The sequence below is a fragment of the Anolis sagrei genome, chromosome 4, assembly GCF_037176765.1.
Source record: "Anolis sagrei isolate rAnoSag1 chromosome 4, rAnoSag1.mat, whole genome shotgun sequence".
Taxonomy (NCBI): Eukaryota; Metazoa; Chordata; class Lepidosauria; order Squamata; family Dactyloidae; genus Anolis; species Anolis sagrei.
The window spans coordinates 110838510-110864489 of record NC_090024.1 but is presented as its reverse complement, the minus strand read 5'-3'; the positions used below and the strand labels follow the sequence as shown (position 1 = coordinate 110864489).

At 40.3% G+C, this 25980-nt stretch overlaps 1 protein-coding gene across 1 annotated transcript in view; it reads right to left on the bottom strand.

Moving 5' to 3' along the window:
* The window catches only part of PTPRC (protein tyrosine phosphatase receptor type C), a 161301-nt gene extending 144795 nt beyond the window's left edge, over nt 1-16506 (bottom strand). Inside the window, exons 1-2 of the mRNA XM_060774568.2 lie at nt 16419-16506; nt 16214-16333 (exon numbers count right to left, since the gene is read on the bottom strand). Coding sequence (XP_060630551.2) covers nt 16214-16280 — 67 coding nt within the window. The 5' untranslated portion in view covers nt 16281-16333; nt 16419-16506. The remainder of the gene's footprint in view (nt 1-16213; nt 16334-16418) is intronic.
* Nucleotides 16507-25980: the final 9474 nt, after the last annotated feature.

Genomic DNA, 25980 nt, shown 5'->3' with positions numbered 1-25980 from the left:
TTCATTGACCTTAGATAAATGACCCTGGCTTCATCTTGACACACACTGACACCATCCCTTCCTCTTTCCCTCACCCACACACTTCACAGAAAGTAGGTGTTTGCAGCTACTTCAATAATTATCGAGGCCCTGAGCCATGTAACGCAGGAAAGGGGAAGGAAATTCACTCAACTTCCCCTTCCGTACCTCTAGTGTGTGGCTGAACTACCTCATCAAGGTAACCTCCGATCTAGTTTGAAGAGTTCTCCAATCTTGCCTTCAAGCATAACAAAGCAAATGTCTATCTTCTGATCCTTCCTGAATGACAATTGCTTTAATATCAGCAACTGCTTGCAAAATAGCACTAGGTAAAGGTAAAGGTAGTCCCCTGACATTAAGTCCAGTCATATCTGACTCTGGGGTGTGGTGCTCATCTCCATTTCTAAGCCGAAGAGCCAGCGTTGTCCGTAGACACCTCCAAGGTCATGTGGCCGGCATGACTGCATGGAGCGCCGTTACCTTCCCGCCGGAGCGGTACCTATTGATCTACTCACATTTGCATGTTTTCGAACTGCTAGGTTGGCAGAAGCTAGGGCTGACAGTGGAAGCTCACGCCGCTCCCCGGAATCGAACCTGCGACCTTTCGATCAACAAGCTCAGCAGCTCAGTGCTTTAACCCACTGCGCCACTGGGGGCTCCATCTCAATTTGTGTTTCTATCACTTTTATTTTGATAGAAAAATGCAAGCAGAAATATTCTTTCCTGAATCTCATAGAACCTTCATGAGAAAGCAAAGTGAAAATCATCATAGTGGTCCCCAATATCTGTTGAAGTTGGCTCCAGGAACCCCATGTATACCATAGTTTTTGGTTACTCAAGTGCCATTATATTCAATAATATCCATTGGGGGGGGGGGGGGAGATAACAGCAGAATCAAGGTTTCCTTTGAAGATTAAAACTTTAGCTAAATCTATATAAATATAAATGTAATGTTTGTTTGTGGGATTAACATAACTTAAAAACCATTAGACAAATTGCCACCAAATTTGGCCACAAAACACCTACTAACCCAAGGAGCGACCATTACTCAAAAAATTGATTTTGTAATTTGGGAGTTGTAGTTGCTGGGATTTATAGTTCACCTACAATCAAAGAGCATTCTGAACTCCACCAATGATGGAATTGAACCAAATATGGTACACAGGACTCCCATGACCAACAGAAAACACTAGAAGGGTTTGGTGGGCATTGACCTTGAGTATGGGAGTTGTAGTTCACCTACATCCAGAGAGCACTGTGGACTCAAACAATGATGGATCTGGACCAAATTTGGCACAAACATTTCATATGCCCAAATATGAACACAGATGGAGTGTGAGGGAAATAGACCTTGACATTTGGGAGTTGTAGTTGCTGGGATTTATAGTTCACTAATAATCAAAGAGCATCCTGAACCCCACCAACGACAGAATTGGGGCAAACTTCCCATACAAACTCCCATGACCAACAGAAAATATTTAAGGCCATCCAGTCTAACTCCCTTCATCAGGCCAAGAAAATGTGATCAAAGACCTCCTGACAAGGACCCATTCAGCCATAGATATAGATAGATATATATGATTCACACACAAACACACACACACACACACACACACACACACAGTATCATACATTTGAAAGGGAGCCCTAAAAAAGGACAATTATATGCTGCATGTTCTAGAGTAGGCAAACCTGACAATCAACACCAAAAGGCCAACGTTTACAAGCCAATACGCTTTTTTAATATTTAGAAAAATATATTTGGTAAACAAAAAATTAAGTAAACAAATTGTAATAAACAAAAGACACAATGTCGCATTGAACATTAGCTATCAAGGCAATGTTTATTTATTTATTTATTTGCTTTATTTCTATACTGCGTTTCTCAGCCTAATTAGGCGACTCAATGCGGATTACACAATGTAAATTAACACAACAATAACAGATTAAACACATCATACACAATAACAAAATACACAATTATTATCAATTCATGATGCCTCGATCACAAAGCAAAATCCATTCTCATAATCCTTGTGCCATTCCTATGTTCAATTTACCGTCGTCCTATGTTCAATTGCGCTGATTAGCCAAACGCTTGCTCAAAGAGCCAGGTTTTAACCTTCTTCCGAAACGCCAGCAGCGAAGGGGCCTGTCTGATGTCAATGGGTAGGGCATTCCATAGCCGAGGGGCCACCACCGAGAAGGCCCTGTCACTCGTCCCCGCCAACCGTGCCTGTGATGCAGGCGGGACCGAGAGCAGGGCCTCCCCGGAAGATCTTAGTGTCCGCGTCAGTTCATAGGTGGAGATGCGTTCGGAGAGGTAAGTGGGGCCGGAACCGTTTAGGGCTTTGTAGGCTAACGCCAGCACCTTGAATTGTGCCCGGTAGCAGATTGGCAGCCAGTGGAGCTGGCTCAACAGAGGAGTGGTATGCTCCCTGAGTGCCGCTCCTGTTAGCAACCTGGCTGCCGAGCGCTGGACCATCTGAAGCTTCCGGGCAGTCTTCAAGGGCAGCCCCATGTAAAGCACGTTGCAGTAATCTATGCGGGATGTGACCAGAGCGTGGACTACCGTGGCCAAGTCAGACTTCAGTCTTCACCATAAACGTTAATTATATATTTTCCCTTTACTAACACGGCACAAAACATAGTGCTCAGTGTTGGTCAAGGAAAGAATGGGGCCATATCTGGATGTTTCTGGGGGCCTGTCCATACCCACCCCAGAAAGTGCACGCTTTCTGGGATGGATGCCCAGAAGTTCTCTTGGGACTAGCCTGAGAGAATGTCCAGAAGCCCTGCCCCCCTCACCCCAAGCCCCCAAGCCCCCAGACCCCTTAGAAAAGTAAAACAAACTTACCAGGCGTGCAGTGTACCCTCAGAGCAGTTCTCTCAATGCATGCAAATGATGTGCCAGGAGAGTGGGGGGGGGAAGCGATTTTCCTCCTCTCCCCCCCCCCTCGCTCCCCTGGTGGGTCATTTGTACATGCTGGGAGAGCTGCTCCGGGGGTATATTGCAGGCCTGGTAAGTTTTTTTTACTTTTCTAAGGGGTTTGGGGGGAGGGGGTGGGTATTCCCAGAGTTTATGAGGCTTATTTAGCTCACTAAACTGTGGGAATGTGTATGCTCCCTGCGGGATGCAGGGAGCATACAACGCCCTTGTTGTACCAGCTCCACTGGCTGCCGATCTGCTACCAGGCCCAATTCAAGGTGCTGGTGCTGGCCTACAAAGCCCTAAACGGTTCCGGCCCAAAATACCTGTCTGACCGCATCTCGGCCTATGAGCCCACGAGGGCTTTGAGATCGTCCGGGGAGGCCCTTCTCTCGATCCCGCCTGCCTCACAGGCACGCCTGGCGGGGACGAGAGACAGGGCCTTCTCGGTGGTGGCCCCTCGGCTGTGGAACACCCTTCCTGTGGACATCAGACTGGCACCCTCCCTTATGACGTTCCGCAAGAGACTAAAGACCTGGTTGTTTGAGAAGGCGTTTGAGTAAGTGCTGCAACAATTGGCAATGACGATAGGAACGGAACACGGAAAACGATATTTGGATTGTGGTTCAACGATGAGATGTCGCGTATGACTTATTGTAATTGTATTATTGTTATTGATGTTGTTGTTTGATGTTGTTTTTGATATTGCTAGTTGATGTTAGCTTATGTTGTAAATTGCATCTTGTTTTACATGTTGTACACCGCCGTGAGTCGCCCCAGGGCTGAGAACGGCGGTCTATAAGCACAGTAAATAAATAAAATAAATAAATATTTATAAAATATTGTATTTATCCTGCGCCTTCCAAGAAGCCACAGAATAAATCCACTATGAAATTTATTTGCTACAAACCAGGACTGTGTCTGGACAGCCCCTCCTTTATTACGGGAGTTCCCCCAATAAAGGCCCTGTCTGGACAGGCCCTGGGAAAGAGTTACGGTTTTTGTGTGCTCCACATGTATTCCTGTATGTGTTGGGGTTCAGCCTGAGTTTGAACTTGAACCTGATTCTCTGTTTGTTCCTCCTGATGCTAATGAAAGTATATTTACTGATGCTAGTGGAAATGTACCTTTTGATGCCAATGCTCCTGAAATTAGTGAGGAAGAAAGTGCTGTAGGTTTGGAAAATGCCAATGTTCCTGAAATTAGTGAGGAAGGAACTTCCGTAGATTTGGAAAATGAAAGTACCAGTGTTCATGAGAATGTTGAAGAGGGAGACCTTGAACTTTCCCTCCCTTCTGCACCTGTTAACTGTAATGACAACAGAAGGGGCCAAATTTGGGAAGACAGAAGTAAAACACTCAGTTTGCATCGATCCTCCCGAATTCAAGAATTAAAAACATTGGCTTCAAAACAGAAGGGCGGTTCACGGAACCGATTCTTGAGTTTTAATTGCAATACGCCAGGCTGATTGCCTCAGTTCAGGCATTGTTTCAGAATTGATGAAGACCTTGGCAGTTCTCCCGGTTCCCTGGCCATAGTTTGGGAAGATTTCTAGGATATCAAGTACGGTTAGTGGATTGCTAACAGATTCCAGTATTTTCCCAGTGAGGCTTTTGGTTTTGCTTTGTCCATTTAAATTCATGTTTGCTGATTTTGCTGTGGCTTTTGACTTGCATTTTTCCTTTATTTTGTAACCATTTTTCTTCAATAAAAAAGGATTGTTTTTCACAGCCAAGTGTGGTGGGTAGTTATCTTAGGGCCTCGTTCCCTGCTCTGGATTGCAACAGTATGGAATATATGTGTATGGAAATTGGAGAGGAGAGTGGGCATATTACCACAATACACTAGAAATAGGAATACAGTGGTAAAAGGCAAGAGCTTAGTCCATCCAGGAAAACTTAAAAAAGAACTGACCCCCTCTACTCTCCATATCCCAATTGTTGGTCATACCTTGCGGTATGAGAAGTTTGGAGGCCAAATTTGATGTCAGTTGGCCCCATAGTTTGTTTGTTTTTAGGCTGCTAATGACGACCATTAGTTTTTTTTATATAAAGATGTGCACATGCGGCATCAAATTGTTGCCTTTGTAAGACTGCCCTGAGTCCCCTTCGGGGTTGAGAAAGGTAAATAATAGGCCTGGGTAACAACGGAAAAATTTGTTTCTAAAATCGATTTGTATTTGGGGTTTTTTTTGTTTCGATATTTAAAATAATTACAAATTTTTCCTTTTAAAAAGTTCGATATTTACGAAATTTCGTAAATGGTAAAAAAAATTAACGAATCGATTTCCGAAACAATAACGAATCGATTCGTTAATGGCGGACACGACCGCGAAATACGCTAAAAAACCTCCAAAACCTTCTGAAGCTTCCCTCTCCCTCTGTTGTTGACTGTTGGTGTGATATTATAATTTTTCTTTCACTAATTAAACCATAAAACTGGCCCAGACATGCGGAAATAATAACGAAACGACCTCAAAACAATAACGAAACGAATACAATATCGAAATACGAAGCATTTACAAAACGTTTTTGAAAATTCATTTTTTTTAATAATTGCTCCAGAATGGTTCGTTATCGTTTTGTAATTGAAAAAATTAACGAATTATTAACGAATTACGAATTAACGAAACGAAACCGCCCAGCCTTAGTAAATAAATAAAGAAATATAATCCATCTGAAAGTAGACAATGTGGATTATCAGCATTGATAATAATAATAATAATAATAATAATAATAATAATAATAACAATTTATTTATACCCCTCCACCATCTCCCCAAGAGGACTTGGGGTGGCTTACATGAGGCCAACAACACATCTCAGTAACAACAAAACAGCAAGCAATAAAACAGTACAACTAATATAACTCACATATAAACAATAACACACATAATTTAAGACCTTATAGCCGGGCCAGATGTAATAAATTAAAATTTTAAAATAAACACTGGGTGTGAACAGAGGCATCTAAGCAGGAGGGTTTTAAAAGATAATGTAGGGAGACCAACCCAATGGGTAGTAAAGTGCTTCTGAGGACAATTGCAGCAAATTATTCAGAGCAGGGCATTGTTTCCTTATTCAGGGAAGGCACACTGGAACAGCCACATTTTCAGGCTCCTCCTAAAGACTGCCAATGTGGGGGCTTGTCTGATATCCTTGGGGAGTGAGTTCCAGAGTCTCAGCTACTTCACAACTCTAATATTGCTACTGTTATGAATCGTAATGTAAATATCTGATATGCAGGATCAGGCATGTAGCCAAGGGGGTGGGGGTGGGGGCTTGAGGGGCTTAGCCCCCCCTCCCCGAAATTCTCATGGTGGTTCGCGAAAAGGCCTTACTGGTGCATTATTTAAACTGTTGTGTTTATTCATATCATGATCTAATCACCATACTCAATATATCCCATATGCATGGGGGTATTGCGGTAGCGATACAAAAGGTTTGCTAGGGTAGACCCTCTTTCACTCAGACTCAGCCCCTGACCCCCGAAACAAACTCAGCCCCTCCCCCCCCCCCCCCCCCAAGCAAAATCCTGGCTACGGGCCTGCAGGGAGCAGTGAGTTAAACCCCTATGCCGGCAGGACTGAAGACTGTGCTTCTTCATTGTGAATTTCCCACTAGTGGCAGTGTAGATCCAGGCTAAGACTCCGGATTCAAATCCCTGCTCAGATGTGGAAACTCACTGGCAGATCTTGGGCAAGCCACACTCTCTCAGCCTCAATAGGGGGGGAGGTCACATGGGGAGTCAAGGCTCTTCTGGACTCTTGGACCAGTTCTTCAACACGCTTCTGAAATGAACTTCGTGTATTCCAAGTAGACTGGAACGTACTTAGTCCTAATCTTTTTTTTATACTGGTTTTAAACCACTTCATTGGATGTGTTGCAATAGCAGATTCCCAGATTAGTTTAGTGTTTACACCTTATTTTATTTTTCTGGTTATTTAATATTTAATGTTTATTTTACTTAAGTGATATTTGTCTTGACTGTTCTAATGTAGCACAAATCCTATGTAAAATCATACTACGTATTTTTGACATTAATATTGAAATCTGAAATATATACAGAAAGTCTTTATCTTCAATAGGAAGATAAAGGCAAACCTGTGCTAAACAAATCTTGGCAAGAAAATTCTGTGATGTATTTGCCTTAATACATCACAGAAACAACATCCTTGCAAACGGCAAATTCTCTCACACCAGAAGCTACTTGCAGTTTCGCAAGTCGCTCCTGACACGACAAAAAAAAAAGCAGAAACAACTTAAAGGCTCACAATGACAATGGCACCAAAATGTTCTGGTACATTCCAATAAGGCCTATGAAGCAGGCATCTAACACAAATTTCAGTGGTATTCTAACACACATATAATACTTTTCCCACCTTTCAGTGTAAATATAATTGCATTACAAAAATGTTTTTTTTTAATTTAAAACAACTTAATAATAATAAACTAAATCCAACGTCTTTTTTTCTAGTTACTTTCTTATTTCTCGAAATGGGACACCATCACAAAAGTAGTACACTATTATGTATAAATATGTGAGAGGAAGCCACAGGGAGGAGGGAGCAAGCTTGTTTTCTGCTTCCTTGGAGACTAGGACGCGGAACAATGGCTTCAAACTACAAGAGAGGAGATTCCATCTGAACATGAGGAAGAACTTCCTGACTGTGAGAGCCGTTCAGCAGTGGAACTCTCTGCCCCGGAGTGTGGTGGAGGCTCCTTCTTTGGAAGCTTTTAAGCAGAGGCTGGATGGCCATTTGTCAGGGGTGATTTGAATGCAATATTCCTGCTTCTTGGCAGGGGGTTGGACTGGATGGCCCATGAGGTCTCTTCCAACTCTTTGATTCTATGATTCTATGATTCTATGATTCTATGATATCCTCAGCCTTGATAATGAATAACGCCAAAGTAGTCACTAAACCAAGGTAAGAAGTCAAGCTTTGAATACTGCAAAATTGAGTCTCTCTCTTTTTGTTGTGTGAATGGATATGCTTATTTCGCAGTTGATATGCATAGCTTGGCTCTGCACCAACAGTATTAAATCTAAATCTCTTTTATAGAAAACTGTCTGCCTACCTGACAAAAAGGGTAAAAAAAATCACTTTTAAGAATTAAACACATAAAGAACAGTGGGGAGAGGTTGACCTGTTTAAGAATATAAGCATAAAGTATAATATTCTAACATGCACAAAATCCAAATGAAACAACGCAATGGCCTTTCAGCAATAGGATATTTCCCGAGTCTTGGTACCTCATAGGATTTCTATAGCAACAATTAGTTAGGATATCACATGCCCTAGACATCTACCTCATGCAGACAAAGGAGATGAAAATCTTCCTTTTGTAGAAAACTATTGTAGTATAACCTCCTTTCCAACCCCTTTCCTTGCCTTCTCTGTTAGACACTGCATAAGGTAACAGTAGAGGTGAAATGAAAAGACATGGACTGGCCCACTCTCTCTAAAGAAAAGAGAACAGCAGTCAACTGAGAAGAGTCAGTTATAAAAAAGAAAAACACCACCATCACCCTAAAATGAAAGGCAGGATTCTCTCCTTTAAGCTTTAACCGTTTTTGCTTCTTTTCATAAACCAGTTTCTTCCCATCTATGTGTTATGACTAATCTTACAATAATATCGCACATATAATTTTACAATCCGGCTTACCAATTCCGCACTATCCATTGTATATATATATTTAAAAATCACTTGTATAAATAAAAAAGTATTATTCAGTACTTGAATGATCAACACGTAAATGTATTTCCAGAATTTGATCTATATAGGGCATTTGCCGTACATGAAATCAATATTTATTTATTACATTTATATGCTGCCCTTCTCATCCCAAAGGAGACTCAGAGAGGCTTACAAGATATATATACATACAATATATTAAATTATTCGTATAGTAAATATTAGGGCTGGGCGGTTTCATTTCGTTAATTCATAATTCGTTAATAATTCGTTAATTTTTTTAATTACAAAATGATAACGAACCATTCTGGAGCAATTTTTTAAAAAAACGAATTTTTAAATAGTTTTGTAAATGCTTCGTATTTCGTTATTGTATTCGTTTCGTTATTGTTTTGAGGTCGTTTCGTTATTATTTCCGCATGTCTGGGGCAAGTTTTATGGTTGTTTTTTGTTTAATTAGTGAAAAAAAATTATAATATCACACCAACAGTCAACAACAGAGGGAGAGGGAAGCTTCAGAAGTTTCTGGAGGTTTTTTAGCGTATTTCGTGGTCGCGTCCGCCATTAACGAATCGATTCGTTATTGTTTCGAAAATCGATTCGTTAATGTTTTGTAATTTTTTTCACATTTACGAAATTTCGTAAATATCGAACTTTTTAAAAGGAAAATTTTGTAATTATTTTAAATAACGAAATGCAAAATCCCCCAAAAAACGAATCGATTTTAGAAACAAATTTTTCCGTTGTTACCCAGGCCTAGTAAATATCAGTACCATATATTACTATATTGTACTACACCAGCACATTGTAATATTAGTAATATCACATGTAATATAAAATATATAATTATAATATTGTATTATTATTATTATTATTATTAGTATATTGTATTACATTATAATATTATAAATATTATATGTATATACAATATATTATATTATATTATTAGTAAAGCACAGGAGACAAGATGAAACTGTATTCAACTGTAGCCCCCCTCTGGTGCCAGGTTGGGGGGGGGGGGATCCCAACTGATGATATAAGCAGGAGATAAGATGGAACTGTCCCCTGGCCCCTCTCTCTTCACTCTGGACCAGAGCAGAAGTTGGTGCCGGGGGGGGGGGGTGGGGGGATAGGACTCCCAACTGATGATATAGGCAGGAGACAAGATGGAACTGTCCCCTGGCCCCTCTCTCTTCACTCTGGACCAGAGCAGAAGTTGGTGCCGGGGGGGTGGGGGGATAGGACTCCCAACTGATGATATAGGCAGGAGACAAGATGGAACTGTCCCCTGGCCCCCTCTCTCTTCACTTTGGACCAGAGCAGAAGTTGGTACCGGGGGGGGGGGGGCGGGATAGGACTCCCAACTGATGATATAGGCAGGAGACAAGATGGAACTGTCCCCTGTCCCCCTCTCTCTTCACTCTGGACCAGAGCAACAGTTGGTGTCGGGAGGGGGGGAGGCCTCCCAACTGATGATATAGGCAGGGACCTCTCTTCACTCTGGATGAGAACAGCAGTTGGTGCCGGGGGGAGGGGGAGGCCTCCCACTGATGATATAGGCAAGAGACAAGATGGAACTGTCCCCTGGCCTCCCCTCTCTTCACTCTGGACGAGAATAGCAGTTGGTGCTGGGGGGGGGGCATGCTCCATTGATTGTTCAGTGTTCAATCAGGAGATTTCTCTGTTTTACCTACTCATGTATATGTATTTTATAGAGACTAACTTCAAGAAAAAATGTTTATAGGAACTGTGATCAACTCGCATTAATATGCAGTATGATCCAAAATCCACAAAACAACATTTTTTTTTTTTACTGGGACTCCAAAATCCATAAAGTAGCAATACTTTTATGGATACTGGGGTTTTTTTAATCAAGGAGGAGATGTTTAAAAATCATACAAGAGAAGAAAACTGCTAACGATTATGGCATTGAAATGTTATTACTTCTTTTTATTGCTTTTTGTTCCTGGTCCCCACATCGCCAAGAGACGGAGTGGCCTTTGCCTACATTGAGATCCCTCCAAAAACAACTAAACTACAACAGAAGCAACGCGATACAAAAAGTGTGTCTATCATTCTAACATTGTGAGTTTTTCCTCTTCTATATGAGTTTTAACATCTTTTGTCTGATGAAAATGCCAGTGGAACTTCAAAAGTTTGCGTGATGCATTTTGTACATTTAGGTTTCCAAAAAAAGTTACTACTTTTGTGGATATTGGATTTTGTTGGATTTTGCTGCATGGCCACCATGGACACTGTTTCATAGAATCACAGAGTTGGAAGAGACCTCATGGGCCATCCAGTCCATCCCCCTGCCATGAAGCAGGAAAATCACATTCAAAGCATCCCCAACAGATGGCCGTCTAGACTCTGTTTAAAAGCCTCCAAAGAAGGAGCTTCCACCACACTCTGGGGCAGAGAGTTCCACTGCTGAACAGCTCTCACAGTCAGGAAGTTCTTCCTAAAGTTCAAAAGAATCTCCTTTCTTGTAGTTTGAAGCTATTGTTCCATGTCCTAGTCTCCAAGGCAGCAGAAAACAAGCTTGCTCCCTCCTCCCTATGATTTTTAATATTCAAGAGCATGTGGGATACAGTTAGGAATTACTTAGAGAATGTATTAAGATGTGGAGTGGAAACATTGAGATTAAGACTTGTAATATCTGTGCTTTATTATACAAACTGTATGTCTAACAGGAAGGGCGGAGGGTGGGAGTGGAGAAAAACAATAAAAACCATAAAATATATAAATAAAATTGAACAAAAAAATCTTATCATGTGCATTTTCTCCCCCTATCTTTTCTATTCTCTCTCTTTTTGCCCCCTTTACTGCAAAGCATACTTTCCAAAACCACACACAAGTGAAACATCAGGAGAGAATGCCTCTAGACCATGGCCATATAGCCCGAAAAAACCTACAACAATCCAGTGATTCTGGCCATGAAAGCCTTCGACAACACACAATTTTTGTTTTAAAATGTATATTTGTAACTTCCAAAGAACGAAAAAGTAAGATTGACTTTAAAATGCAAGTGGAATCCTGTTCAAAGATTTTCAACTACATCAGCATTTTAAAATCAGAAAATCTAAAGCTATTAAACCAAGATACCATTCTTGTAAATTTTGTAGATAAAATCAGTGGTGCTACAGTAAGAAACACGTTTGATAGAAACTGATTTTTTCTTCATCCTACATACCCATTTCTGATTTGTCATAATGTTAACCAGCTTGTAAAATCATAAAAGAACTTAAATCCATCTTTGTTTAGTAGTGACTGCAAACAGATTTGACATTATTGAGTATATCAAAAAAATCATGAAAGAAGCACAAAATTTCCCTAATCAAGTGTCTTTCTCAGTTATTAAACTAGAAGTTCAGCAACTCTGTCCTTTGGCGCACCATTTCCCCCACAAATATGCCTCATCTCAAGTTGTTTTTAATTGCCCCCCATTAACCAAACTCTGAAACTAAAAAGTTGGATCACATAGAGATAACAATAAGCCTAAGGGAGGAGGTATAGGGGCAAATCAATAACTGAAATTCAAATGCTTTCCCCTCCATACCCTTCTGCAATTTGTCTTTAAGAAATTTCCATAATCTTTGCAAACATAAAGTCAGCACAATGGACTACTCAACATTAGTGTCCCTCTTCATGTCTCATAAACTCAAGAGTTGAACTCTATGAAGTATAAGTTGCAAACATAAAGTCAAGACAATACGGCTTTCTCGGTGGTGGCCCCTCGACTCTGGAACTCTCTCCCTAAAGACATCAGGCAGGCCCCATCGCTAGCAATCTTTAGGAGGAGCTTGAAGACATGGTTGTTCCAGTGTGCCTTTCCAGAATAAGGAAACTCCTAGTATTATGTCCCAACGCACTTTATCAGAGATCTAGGATACCTATATGCCCACCCCCCCCCCTTCCAAACACCCCACCTGGTCATGCCCAGCACTTTTTAACTTTTCATTACATTTGGCCCTGCCATTGTTTTTAATTGCATCATAGTGTGTTGTTAATGTTATTGCTTTGTCTTTTTGAGTTATTGCTGTTGTTGTTGTTATTGTTTTACTATTGTATTTGGGCTCGGCATCTTGTAAGCCGCACCAAGTCCTTCAGGAGATGGTAGTGGGGTACAAATAAAGGATTATTATTATTATTATTATTATTATTATTATTATTATAATTTTCCAACATTTTTCTCCCATGTGTTTTCCTGAGAAACTCGGAGGGTATTCTTTAGTATTCACAGTGTCTTAAACCAATAGAAATTACAGAGCTGATTTACACAAATGGTTAGTGTTATCCTGAGATTAGATTAACTATCTGGGGAAATGAAACCAAATCAGTATGTCGTACTGATAATGGAGTTACCAGCAATTATATGGATTTTGAAGAGGCACGAATAGTCGAATACGGAGTGAAGGAAGCAATGTGCCAAGAAGGAATTTCAAGCAAACTCTTGTCGTGACTGCCTTTCATCTGAATCCAGTGTGAAATATCATGTGGTTCCAGAATAGGTCTTCACAGTTATTTATGGATCCACTGTCAAGACTCTATCTTTGGAAGACAATCATAAGTGATCACCACCGATAATGGTGTTGTTGTTGTTGTTCATTCGTTCAGTCGTTTCCGGCTCTTCATGACCTCATGGATCAGCCCAAGCCAGAGTTCCCTGTCGGCTGTTACCACCCCCAGCTCCTTCAAATTCAATCCAGTCACTTCAAGGATGCCATCCATCCATCTTGCCCTTGGTCGGCCCCTCTTCCTTTTTCCTTCCATTTTCCCTAGCATAGTTGTCTTCTCTAGGCTTTCCTTTCTTCTCATGATGTGGTCAAAGTACTTCATCTACTATCCTTCTCTCCAATGAGCAGTCGGGCTTTATTTCCAGAACGATAATGCTCAAGGGCCTAAATATCCCAAAGGCAGCAGATTTTATATGACAGGGTAAGCTCTAGAAAACCACCAGGTACTATAGATGATATTTCAGAGGAAAGAGCTGAGAAAGCCACCTCTGAATATTTCTTGCCTAAGAAAACCCTATGGCTTTATCGGGTCAACATAATGCAATGAATGGCTTGAAGGTTCATGACACTGAAACTGACAGTGGACCTATAAACTATGGAACAGATTTCCCCAAAAAGTAGGAGAGTCACAACTCCTGGATAATATAAAGTATAAGAATGAAGCAATGGTCTCTTTCCCCCTGCTTGATTATTTATTATCTGGATAACACCTATCATACAAAGATATCTCCTTACAGTTTACACTAGTAGATTATGTTTACTTGAAAAAGTAAATAAGCAGACATCTGAGAATCCCGGTTTGGAAGGAATATAGAGTTTGCTGTGTTTGATACGCTTAACATCCCAAAATACAAACTTTTAAAAACCAGATGTGGACCTCTTGCTATTTCTCTGTGTTTTAAACTTCCTTATTTCTTTCTTTTTCAGTCCTTAATCATAAACTCCCAAGCCAGGGACAAAACTTTGACCCTGGGATCCATTCAAGTTTCTTATACTTCAACAGTAAGAAGCTCACAAACCACCCTCTGAAAAAATCGTATCGGACCTATAAAGCTTTGTGATGGAAATATGATGTCCTTGGCTACCAGATTAAGGGTTGCTACTAGAATTTAGCAGAAAAGTGGGGAATAAATACATATGATAAATTAGTAAATAAATAAATAGGGAATCAGATTTCTTAGATGGGATTTCAAGAGAAAGTAGAAACCCTTGTTGGATGAAATTTTAAAAAGCCGCACCAGTAGCGTCAGTACTTAGGAAGCAAATTTTCCAGTAAGTTTAGACAAATTCCCAATAGTTAAAATTATATCCAAGATGATGCATAATGTGATCAGATTTTTTTTTTCAAAATAAGATATTTGATGCATCAGAGCTTGAAAGATGAGGAACTAAATACAGGATCTGAGAACAGGGAGTGGCTCAAAGACTGATAGCAAGCAAAGTCAATTGTTAAAGGAGAGAGAAGGGAAATTGTATTATATTATTGCTTTTACATGACATTTACTTTGAAAAAAATGTAAAACAAAACTCTCTAATGGAATGTCTGAAAATAAGCCTTTCTAATTAGTAAACCGGCCTGAGTCCCTCGTCGGAGGTGAGAAGACCGGTATATAAAAGTTCTAAATAAATAAATAAATAAATAAATAATCCAAATGCTATATGTGTTTGACTGAAATGCTAAAGACTAAATGTTTCCTTTTTTTAAAAAAAATAAATTAAAATTTCTTCTCCAGATCTTTGATTTGAAATATTGCGGCTTCCGGTTCACCGTGAATATTTTCACAATGCAGACAACTCGGATGCTACATAGTATAGAGAAACTTAACCTGACCAATGTGAAATAAATCTGCTGCTGTCGCTACTACTACTACTACTAATAATAATAATAATAATAATTGTTAAAAAACAAAACAAAATATGGATCGTTGATGTTGCAATCCCAGGCGACAACAGGATTGAAAAGAAACCACTGGAAAAGCTGACACAATATGAGGATTTAAAGATCGAACTGCAAAGACTCTGACACAAGCCAGTCAAGGTGGTCCCAGTGGTGATCGGCACACTGGCTGCAGTGCCTAAAGACCTTGGCCTGCACTTAAACACAATTGCCGCTGACAAAATTACCATCTGCCAGCTGCAGAAGGCCACCTTACTTGGATCTGCATGCATTATTTGCTGATACATCACATAGTTGTAGACACTTGGAAAGCGTCCGACGTGTGATCCAATACAACAGCTAATAGAGTGATCTTGTTTGCTGTGGCCTCATCTTGTTGTGTTTCAAATAATAATAATAATAATAATAATAATAATAATAATAATAAATATCAAAAAGTAACAAACATGCTGCTGTTATTAATTACATAGCTATCCAAGCTGGATAGGGAGATCTCCTTATGAAATAAATTGGATGTCTTTATGAGTTTGTTTGTTTTTTGTCATGTCAGTAGCGACTTGAGAAATTGCAAGTCGCTTCTGGTGTGAGAGAATTGGCCGTCTGCAAGGACATTGCCCAGGGGATGCCTGGATGATTTGATGTTTTATCACCTTGTGGGAGGCTTCTCTCATGTCCCCGCATGAGGAGCTGGAGCTGATAGAGGGAGCTCATCTGCCTCTCCCCGGATTTGAACCTGCAACCTGTTGGTCTTCAGTCCTGCCGGCACAGGGGTTTAACCCACTGTGCCACCGGGGGCTCCCTTTATGGGTGCTATTCCCCAATAGTGTGTTTCAAATGGCCAGTTTCAGGAAATTATTTCTACATTGTTTTCTCTACTTAGGAGTACATGTAAATTGCATAGCATTCTGCAACTAAGTTATGAACACTGCACTGAAAAAAATTACTGCACCCAAATAGATACATAAAATGCCAAAGACACCAGCTTGCAAATGTTCTGACACTCTCCAACTTTCCTGGGAACACAGAAATATTTCAGAAGCAGACCTGCGATTTTCAACATTTAGTCCTCTAACAATTCAACACGGCTTTGTTGTTACTGCTGTTTTCAAGAAGATTTTACAGCTCCAAAAGGAATGAATAAGTCATGACTCTCTTACCTTTTCCAAAAACACCCACGTCCACAAGGGCCAAGCCAAAGGCCAAGAGTTTAAGCCACAAAAGCATGGTTATATCCACGGATTGGGTGTATTCTTACTAAACAGCATGTGTGTGCCTGTCTATGGAAGGCAAAATAATTGTTATAGCTTGGTGCAAAGGCCTTGCCACGGTCCAAATCAAATGCAGAATATACTATGAGCATACATTGCAATGTCTCCTTATCATCCGGTGAGCAGCTTCCTCTGTCACCCAGAAACTAACCAACCGCAGTCACACTCTTCAGCCAAATGACGTCACAGACAATTTTGCTCACACTTCCCTAAAACGCAGTTGTCTTCTTCTTCTTCTTCTTCTTCTTCTTCTTCTTCTTCTTCTTCTTCTTCTTCGTTTCCAGGAAGTCACAAAGTTTTCTAAAGATGTTACAGAGACTGACTTCCTGGTTGAAAAACAGATGCTACCAGAGTTTCTGAAGAACTGAGAAGGGTTTCTCTTTCAAATTGTGTCCCCACTGCTTGCTTTCTTTTAGAGAAAACAAGAACTCAGTTCCTACACAAAATGAGCACCATACCAGCTTTTCCATAACACTGAGGAAATAAGATCTCAGTATGCTTTACTAACACGACCTCAGTAGACTACTTGATGCCACCTTAAAGTGCTCACTTGTTGCTTAAAGCAGAGCTGGACAAAAACCCCCAATGAAAATCTATATAAATAAAAATGTAATGTTCGTTTGTGATATTAACAGAACTCAAAAACCACTGGGGGAATTGACACCAAATTTGGACACAAGACACCTAACAACCCAATGTATGTCCTTCACTAAAAAAAATGATTATGTCATTTGGGAGTTGTAGTTGCTGGGATTTATACTTCACCTTCAATCAAAGAGCATTCTGAACCCCATCAACAATAGAATTGGACCAAACTTGGCACACAGTTCTCCCATGACCATAGAAAATACTGGAAGGGTTTGGTGGGCAGTGTCCTTTGGTTTTGGAGTTGTAGTTCACCTACATCCAGAGAGCACTGTGGACGCAAACAATGATGGTTCTGGACCAAACTCTACACGAATACTCAATATGCCCAAATGTGAACACTGGTAGAGTTTGGGGGAAATAGAATCTTGACAGTCGGGAGTTGTAGTTTCTGGGATTTATAGTTCACCTACAAACACAGAGCATTCTGAATCCCACCAACAATACAATTGGGCCAAACCTCCCACACAGAACCCCCATGTGCACCACAGCAACGCGTGGCAGGGGGTGGCTAGTAATATATATATATATATTCATTAAGTTTGGGTTCCTTGAGATTGTTTATCCACACCTAGCATATCCCTCATCTTTTTCTGTTAGTTGTGGATGATGGGAATTAAAATGTAAAAATACCTGGGGACTCATGTCTTAGAAGTCAATCACTTTTAAGGTATAATTCATCTGAGAACAAGGATAATTCCTTGGATTTATAGCATTCTCAGACCTGAGTTCAATGAAACATAATTTTACGCAATGTGTGCAGAAATATAGCACAAAGGCAATATTTTAAATGGGTATTGAAATGTTATTCCAACTGTATGTTTTTTACCTATAGAATGTTTCTGTATAAGTCAAGGTCAGATTTGGGGGCCAAAATTATGGTTTGTGATATGATCTATGGATACCTTGAGTAGAAGAAGTTGGTGGTTCTTTTAGGTTCTCCACAGAGAGGTAAAGTTCTCAAGGCTAGCTTTTGAATGTTCCTAGAGAACGTAAAAGAACCACTGACGCCCTCCACTACTACTGTTCCAGTGAAAAAACACCCCAAAAAAACCCCACTATGGTAGATAGTTTAGAGGGGATTTGGGCTTTTTTCAACTTCTTACAGCCTCTTCCACTTTCCACAACCCAGCAAGGAAGTGCCAAAAATTACCATCATGATCAAGGAGCCATTGCCACAGATGCAAAAACAACCCCTCTTTTTCACTTCTACCAAACTCTTCCACTTTCCATGCCACAGGAGAGGACTAGAAAGCTGCTGGCATGGGGATCGGGAATTTTTAGCTTCTCCTAACCACTTTCCTTATTCTGTTGGAAAAGCACCATACAGTCACTAATTGGCAGAAAGAGTAATAGGAATCAGGACTTTCTTCAATTTCAAGCAATGGAATTTTTACACATTCTCCCAACTTCCTTCACACTCCCTGCCTCAGATTCTCCAAGGACCTGAAGTCTTGAGGAAAGAGTCCTTCATTGTTTGAGAAGTACACTGGGTTCCTTCTTCACATTTCTGTCATTTACTTTGATAAGAATGAGATCACCTTGCCCTCATTCTATTGGTCCTGCATGATTTTCAGTTCATACAGAGTAAATGGCTAGGATTAATCTTTGTATGATAATTCCGATATTTTGCCCCACTAAGTTTGGCAACTTGATTTTGCCCATAGAAGGGTAAATAGAGAAATCGGGAATGTTTTGTTTAAGGGGTTCGGCCACTTTCTCCCTCATCTTATCATAGTTTTCTAGTGGCCAGGTCTATACAGAAGAGAGTAACTTGAAGTGAGGGCCATGTTGGATATCTGGGTTCAGAAAACAGACTAAGCAGATGCTTGTTCTTTGTTCCTGGCAGGTAGTGTGTGTGTGTGTGTGTGTGTGTATGTTGTTGTTTTTTTTTGGGGGGGGGGTAATATGTCTTCAGTGTACACCTTGGCATCCTTGTAGTGAAGGATAGGTGTCATATGTTCTGCAGTTGATGGTTGGTGATGGAAGGATTAATGTATTAGTTCTAGAGGGTTTGGTAATCTGTAAGTGGGAGCTCATGGGTGAAAGCAATTAAGGGTGGAGGTATGCAAGAGATGGGTTGCAGCTGAGTGTTTCTGGATATAAGGAGCTAGCCTTGGCACTGATCTTTGGGAGAAAAGTATTTGTTGCATTTTGGTGGTGGATATTGTTGGTTTTTTCCCCAGGTCTGTTGGATTTTCGGTGTCCTGACCTGTAATCTTGGAATCCTGGAACCTTGAACCTTTGGACTGGCTTTTGACTATGGTATACTCTTGACCCCTGGACTCTGTTATTGAACTCTCGGCATTTGACCATTGGACTGGACACTTTCAACTACGAAGTTATTTTTGCTATCAGTTTTGTTTATTCTGTAGCTGCGTGTTATCTTTGTGTTTTATATTTTGGACTATAAAAACAGCCAGCAAGTAAGTGCTTGTGCAGAAATCATTGATACTATGTATGTGTTTAACTGTTAGAGTATATATTTGTGTTTGTAACAGTAGCTAAAACTAGAGTTGTCTGGTTTGAATCCACAGTGAGTGTTGCCAAGGAGACCAGGCAGGATAGCTCAGGAGAGTGAGAAGTGGGCGGAGCCAAGCAGGAAAAGTTATGTGCGTCTTTGGAAAAGGGGCAGAGTGGAGGCTTGAAAAGCTTGGGAGAGAGGTGTGTGTGGGCAACTGGAGGTTTTTCAGTCTAGGAGGGCTGAAGAGAGAAACCTGGCCAGTTTCTTTAGTCAAAGAAGACTAAAGGAAGCCTGTTAAGATCCCTAGTCAAGGAAGGGCTAGAGATCAGAGATTTGATCAAGGAAAGATCAAATTGGAAGGCTATTCATATTAGGAAACATTGTTCACTAAAGAGCTTCACCTCAGTAAAAGTTAGCCACGAGCTGTGTCATCTGGAAGAGTGGACTGTATTACAAACCAAGTGATATTCAAAGTTCTATAAGTTATTTAACAGCCTGCAACCATACGCTTTGTACACAATAAACTTGTTATCTTTTGTTGAAGACCATCTCATCTCAATTAATCTGCGTCTGTAGAGCCAGATCTCATCGGTGGTACCTCAAATACCTCACGTTGGTGGAAGTTACCTTAATTTACAAATAATAATTGGCCTCCTCTATAATATATTCTTATACACAATTGAGGCCTGAGATTAATTCCCTCCATAATCATCCACACCTATACAATTGGTTCGCACATTCTGTACATGCTGTTTTAATTAAACTGTTTGTTTAAACTGGGAGTTTTGATTCATCTCTACCTAAACAAGATAGAGCCCTGACAACGTGACAATAGGGTTCTGGAACTGCCTCTTTAGGTTCTGAATCCCAGGAGATGGGGAAGAGCTTTCTACCATTGAGGCTGATCTGGGGTTTGCTCTTATTTTATAAGTCATGGGACTTGGGTGGGAGTTCTCATTAATTTACCCTCCAGTCAATAGCCAGCCAGGGAGCAAATCAATTGTTGCATTGTCCTCAGAGCTTAGGAAAGGATCAGGAAGTTGTCAGGGATTGACACTAGGCCACAGTTGGACACCTGATCACTCCCATCTCTTGGTCCTTACCAAATTCAATGAAAATTAAATAGTTTTTAGGATAAATAAAGTGACTCTTATTTAATCCGTTTTTCTCTGTCTGATCTCATTATTACATGGTTAGTCATCAAAGATGTACCATGTGAAATTGACATTGAACGGAAAGATTCAATGTTGCAAAAGTCAAAGCAGCAGATTTTTCTCTGAGTTATATGTGAATGCGGGGAACAAGTCACAATAGTGGAATTCCTTCCCTCATACTGTCTCCTGTCCGTTTGTTAGAAAACAGGATGGGATGAAGGGGGGGGGGGATACAGGCTAGAAAAATTGGAAGTCCTTAACAGATATCATTATTAATTACAGAAATTAGGGATGGAAAAATTGGATTCAAATAAGCTCGTAGGAAGTAGTCCTTTCGTCACCTTAAAATTTGTGAGCCTCAAGAATTCACATTTTCAAGACGAAACCAATGTTTTAGTTCTCACAAAACTAGACACATTTTAAAATGTGAATAGTTAAAATGCATATAATTGAATTTCAGCAAGAATGACAAATATATACATTAGATAAATTGTGTAAATAAATGTATACTTTAGGAAAAATGGGTAGAAATGCTGAATATTTTCATATTAGGAGGAAAAATAAAAATAATAAGGTCTCATTATCTAATACCAAAAAAATGCTGAGAGGGCAGATCCTCAGTATGTAGCAATAAATTACAGCTCGCCATCAGCTGAGGAGATGTGATGGGTCTTTCCCACAAGAAAACAAGTAACAGAGAAGGAGTTACATTAGATGCTGGACATGGAAATTATTTGATCTTCAAGCAATTTGTGGATGTCACCAGTTGTCCTTACGACCATATAGGGAGCCATAGCAATTCAGTTTGTTTGCTTGCTTGTTCATTTGTTTTCATGGATTACAGAAAATTGACCTCTGCAACATGTCCTGAATATTACCCCATTCCTTGGGTAGATGAATTGCTGGGAAAAACTGGGACATGACAAGTATCTATACAGCTTAGATTTAATCAAAGGCTGATAGCAGGTTGCCTTGGCAGGAGAGTCTAAGCACTGGACAGTTTTCATCATCCATATAAACCTGTTATAGTTCAATGTGTTTACTTTTTGTCTACAGAATGTATCAGTGACTTTCTAGACATTTGTGGACTCTCATTGGAGAGATTGTGGATATTTCGCTGTAGCCCATGGTGATGCCGCTGTGATTTTCGCCGATTCTGAAAAGATCAACTGAAACACCTCAAGGTCATCTTTTCCATACATTGTAGATGTTGGACTAACAGACAAGTCTAACTGTGTTGATATGTGCTTGATTGGCTAGGAGATTGGCTAGGAGAGTCAAGGGACTGTCATTGCTTGCAAGTAAAAGCAGAAGTTGTTCATCACTTGATTTTGGTACATTCTATGACGTTTTACACTTTGCTGGTTTTAATTGTTTAATTTAGATTGTTTATATATTATTATATTTTTAAATTGAGTTTTTGTTTATAAATTTTGTTTATGCTGGGCTTGGTCCCCATGTAAGCTACCCCGAGTCCCTTTGGGGAGATGGTGGTGGGATATAAAAATAAAGTTATTATTATATCACTGGCCAATTCCCCAGCTTTGGAAGCAGCCTCAGTCTTCCTTGGCTTAACTAGGTACTACAGAAAGCTTCTGCTGGAGAAAGTGGAAGGTAAAAGGAAGAGGGGCCGACCAAGGGCAAGATGGATGGATGGCATCCTTGAAGTGACTGGACTGACCTTGAAGGAGCTGGGGGTGGTGACGGCCGACAGGGAGCTCTGGCATGGGCTGGTCCATGAGGTCATGAAGAGTCGGAGACGACTGAACGAATGAACAACAACAACAAAAGTCAAATGGCAGTACCTCTGACAGATCTGACAAGTTCTAGGAAGCCTAAAACAATAAAGTGGACAGTTGAATGTCAAGAAGTGTTCGAAGCACTTCGAGCAGGTTTTTATGTCAGATTCAGTGCTGAAGGTGCCTGACTTTGGCAAGACATTCATGGTAACTACAGATGCTTCTGGAAGAGGTATTGCAGTGGTCCTGATGCAAGAAAGTCAGACGGCATCTTGCATCCTGTTGTGTTCTTTAGCAAGAAGCTTTCTGTGAAGGAGTCTAATTGGTCTATACCCAGAAATGAATGTTACCTTGGAAGGAGTATTGCTTCACTTGGAGATGCTTCTTTTTTCTCCAAACCAATCATGCTGCCCTGTGATGGCCCCACACTGTCCAGGGAAGGAACAAGAAACTGTTCCAGTGAAGCCTGTCCCTTCAGGACTTTGATTTCAACATGTAGCAGAAAGTTTCAAGATTATGGCAGTCTCTCTCTCCTGAAGGGGGCTGAGAAGGGAGGTTAAGGAGGGATGTTAACTACATATCACCTAATTGACAATAAAAGCAATCTGTAACACTCAGCCTCTTCACACATCCCTCCCCTCTGTGCCGTTTTGCTGGCAGTTGCTGATGAAATGCCAGGCACATGTGGGGAGTAGGGCTGGGCGGTTTCATTCGTTAATTTCGTAATTCGTTATTGATTCGTATTTAAATTAGCTTACGATCCGCCATTGAGCCATGCAGGAGCAACTAAAAATCGAAACGAATTTTTCAATTTATTTCGTAATTGTTTCGTGATTGGTTCGAAATCATTTCAAAATCGTTTCAAAATCGTTTTGAAATTGTTTCGTTATTATTTCCGTATGTCTGGTGCAAGTTTTATAGTTGTTGTTTGTTTTATCAGTGATAAAAAATAAATTATCACACCAACAGTCAACAACAGAGGGAGAGGGAAGCTTCAGAAGTTCCCCCTGTCCCATTTGGAGGTTTTTTTAGCATATTGCGCAATCGCGTCCGCCACTAACGAATCAATTCGAAATTTACGAAATTTCGTAAATAACGAAAAAAATTTAAAGAAAAATTCAGAATTCTTTTAAAAAACGAAACCCAATGGACCCCCTAAAAACGAAACGAGTTTAGAAACAAATTTTTCCGTTGTTACCCAGGCCTAGTACCCACACACCCTCCCTCCTTCTCCTAGCACATTGGAGTAATGGGACAAGGTGTGTTGGCATCCTGTCCCCATCAGACAGGGGAAGTGGTGGCAACACATGTTGCCATGTTGCCCTTTCCCCCATCAGATTGGGAAAATAAGTGTAAAAACACTTATCTTAACGTGGTGGCCAAAGAAGTGTCTTGAAGCATTTCCTTGGCTCTTTAAGCATCAGTGGGGTGGGGCCTGCTGCATTTCTGTGTACGAACCCACATGATCTCTTCGATCATCTGGAGAGGCCCTGCTCTCACTCCCGCCCTCCTCGCAGGCGCGATTAGTGGGGACGAGGGAGAGGGCCTTCTCAGTGGTGGCCTCCCGACTCTGGAACTCACTTCCCAAGGACATCAGGCATGCCCCCACATTGGTAGTCTTTAGGAGGAGCCTGAAAACATGGCTGTTCCAGTGTGCCTTCCTGGAATAAGGAAATAATTCCCAGCAAAGTGTCCTCAGAAGCACTTTAACTATTCATTGGATTGCGCTCCCTTCATTTCTTTCAAAACCTCCTATTAGATATATCCTACCTTTGTTCATGCCCAGCGTTTATTTTTAATTTTAAACTATTACATTTGTGTGTTATTGTTTATATGTGATCTATATTAATTGTAATTTTTTTGTTTATTGCTTTTCTGTTTTATTGATGTGTTGTTGGGCTTGGCCTCATGTAAGCTGCTCCAAGTCTTGGGGAGATGGTGGCGGGGTATAAATAAAGTTATTATTATTATTATTATTATTATTATTATTATTATTATTATTGAATTATTACTCATTTCACCCCTCATGATTGACCATGCTGGCAAGAACTGGTTGTAAAAGAAATCCAATAACAGATGGAGAGTCATCATTCCTGCAGCCACACTAGAGACCATCATAAACTAGAAAGTTTAAGGGTCTGACATGTAAATCATAACCACAAATTTTCAGTTCCAACATTCCAGGGTTAATCCTCTATGCCTTATTTTGAGAAACTAGGAGGGGGATTCTGGGGGGATGCAAGGAGAAAGGAGGTTTGAGGGGATGGGTGAGCCAAGAAAGAGGTCTTGTCAGTGGGTATGTCCTTGATGTACATGATGTCTTAGCTGCCAGTGCTCATGCCATTTTGTCAGCAACCCTCAAAGACTCTTTTTTCTTACCAGCGACTAGTTGTTGAGACATTTGTTTAAGGGCATAGTTGACAAGCAAGGATCGAAGGGATACAGAATGCCACAGAGTGTCATTTTCCTTTCTAAAGATATTCTTTCTGCTATAACATCTCAGCACCTACACTGGATTTCCCCTTGCATTTCACTTGGGGGAAGAAATCACGCACACAACCACATATGAGAGAGCGAATATGATGTATTCAACAAAAGCAGCGATTGTATGGAACAGTAAAGAAAAAGAAGATGCCAAGTTCGTGCACTTCTCACTGTCAATTAGATTTTTGTTCCCAAATGTTGTCAAGGTAACCCATTCGTACAATGCAATGCATTCCAATTTGTATATAATAATGCCTCCCCCACAAAGCTTTACGGGGTGTCAGCTAAGAAAACAAAGGTCATTGAGGGTAACATTTGAAAAGACAAAGAAACTTGCTGCCTCAGAGAAGTGGAACGATGTGGATTTAAATTAGTTAAAGCTGCCTTAAAGAAACAAGCAAGAAGGCAACTGGGGTGGGAGAAGGATCGAAACAGAGGAGAAAAGAGGCAGAGAGAAAAGATGTAGATGGGTGAGCATAAGAGGGGATCTGGATATAGACTGTATTTCTAAAATTTGGTCTTGATAGTCTCATTTTGGTTTGTGGGGATGGTTAAATTGTAGTGTATGCAATTTCCTTTTCTCCCCAAAATTTGGTAAGCTAGTCTCACTGACAACCCTTCTTCTCATTTGGCTGCAAGGACCTGTAGTGATTTAATTTTTTTAAATCCTATTTTATTTTTAGGAGAAAGTCAAGGTGAAAGTTAAGGTAACTAAATAATATTTTTGCTATAGACCTAACGTGCCTGTAGCACTCTCAATTTCCAGCATTAATGTACTAGAAGAATAAGAATTGTCACTCGAGATACTTCCATTCTTTGTCTTATGATTCCTTTTTAGGCGATCCCTCGTATTCTGAGTAGGATTGTCCTCCAAGATTGGTGTACTGGCAGTGGGTACATAGGTGACTGGTAGGGCTGGGCGGTTTCGTTTCGTAATTTCGTAATTCGTTAAAAATTCGTTATTTTTTTGATAACAAAGCGATATTGAACCATTCAGGGGCATCTTAAAAACGAAAGGAATTTTTCAATTCGTTTCGTAATTGCTTCGTATTCGTTTCGTATTCGTTTCGAAATCGTTTCGAAATCGTTTTGTTATTATTTCCGCATGTCTGGGGCAAGTTTTATAGCTGTTGTTTGTTTAATCTTTGAAAAAAAAATTATAAATATCAC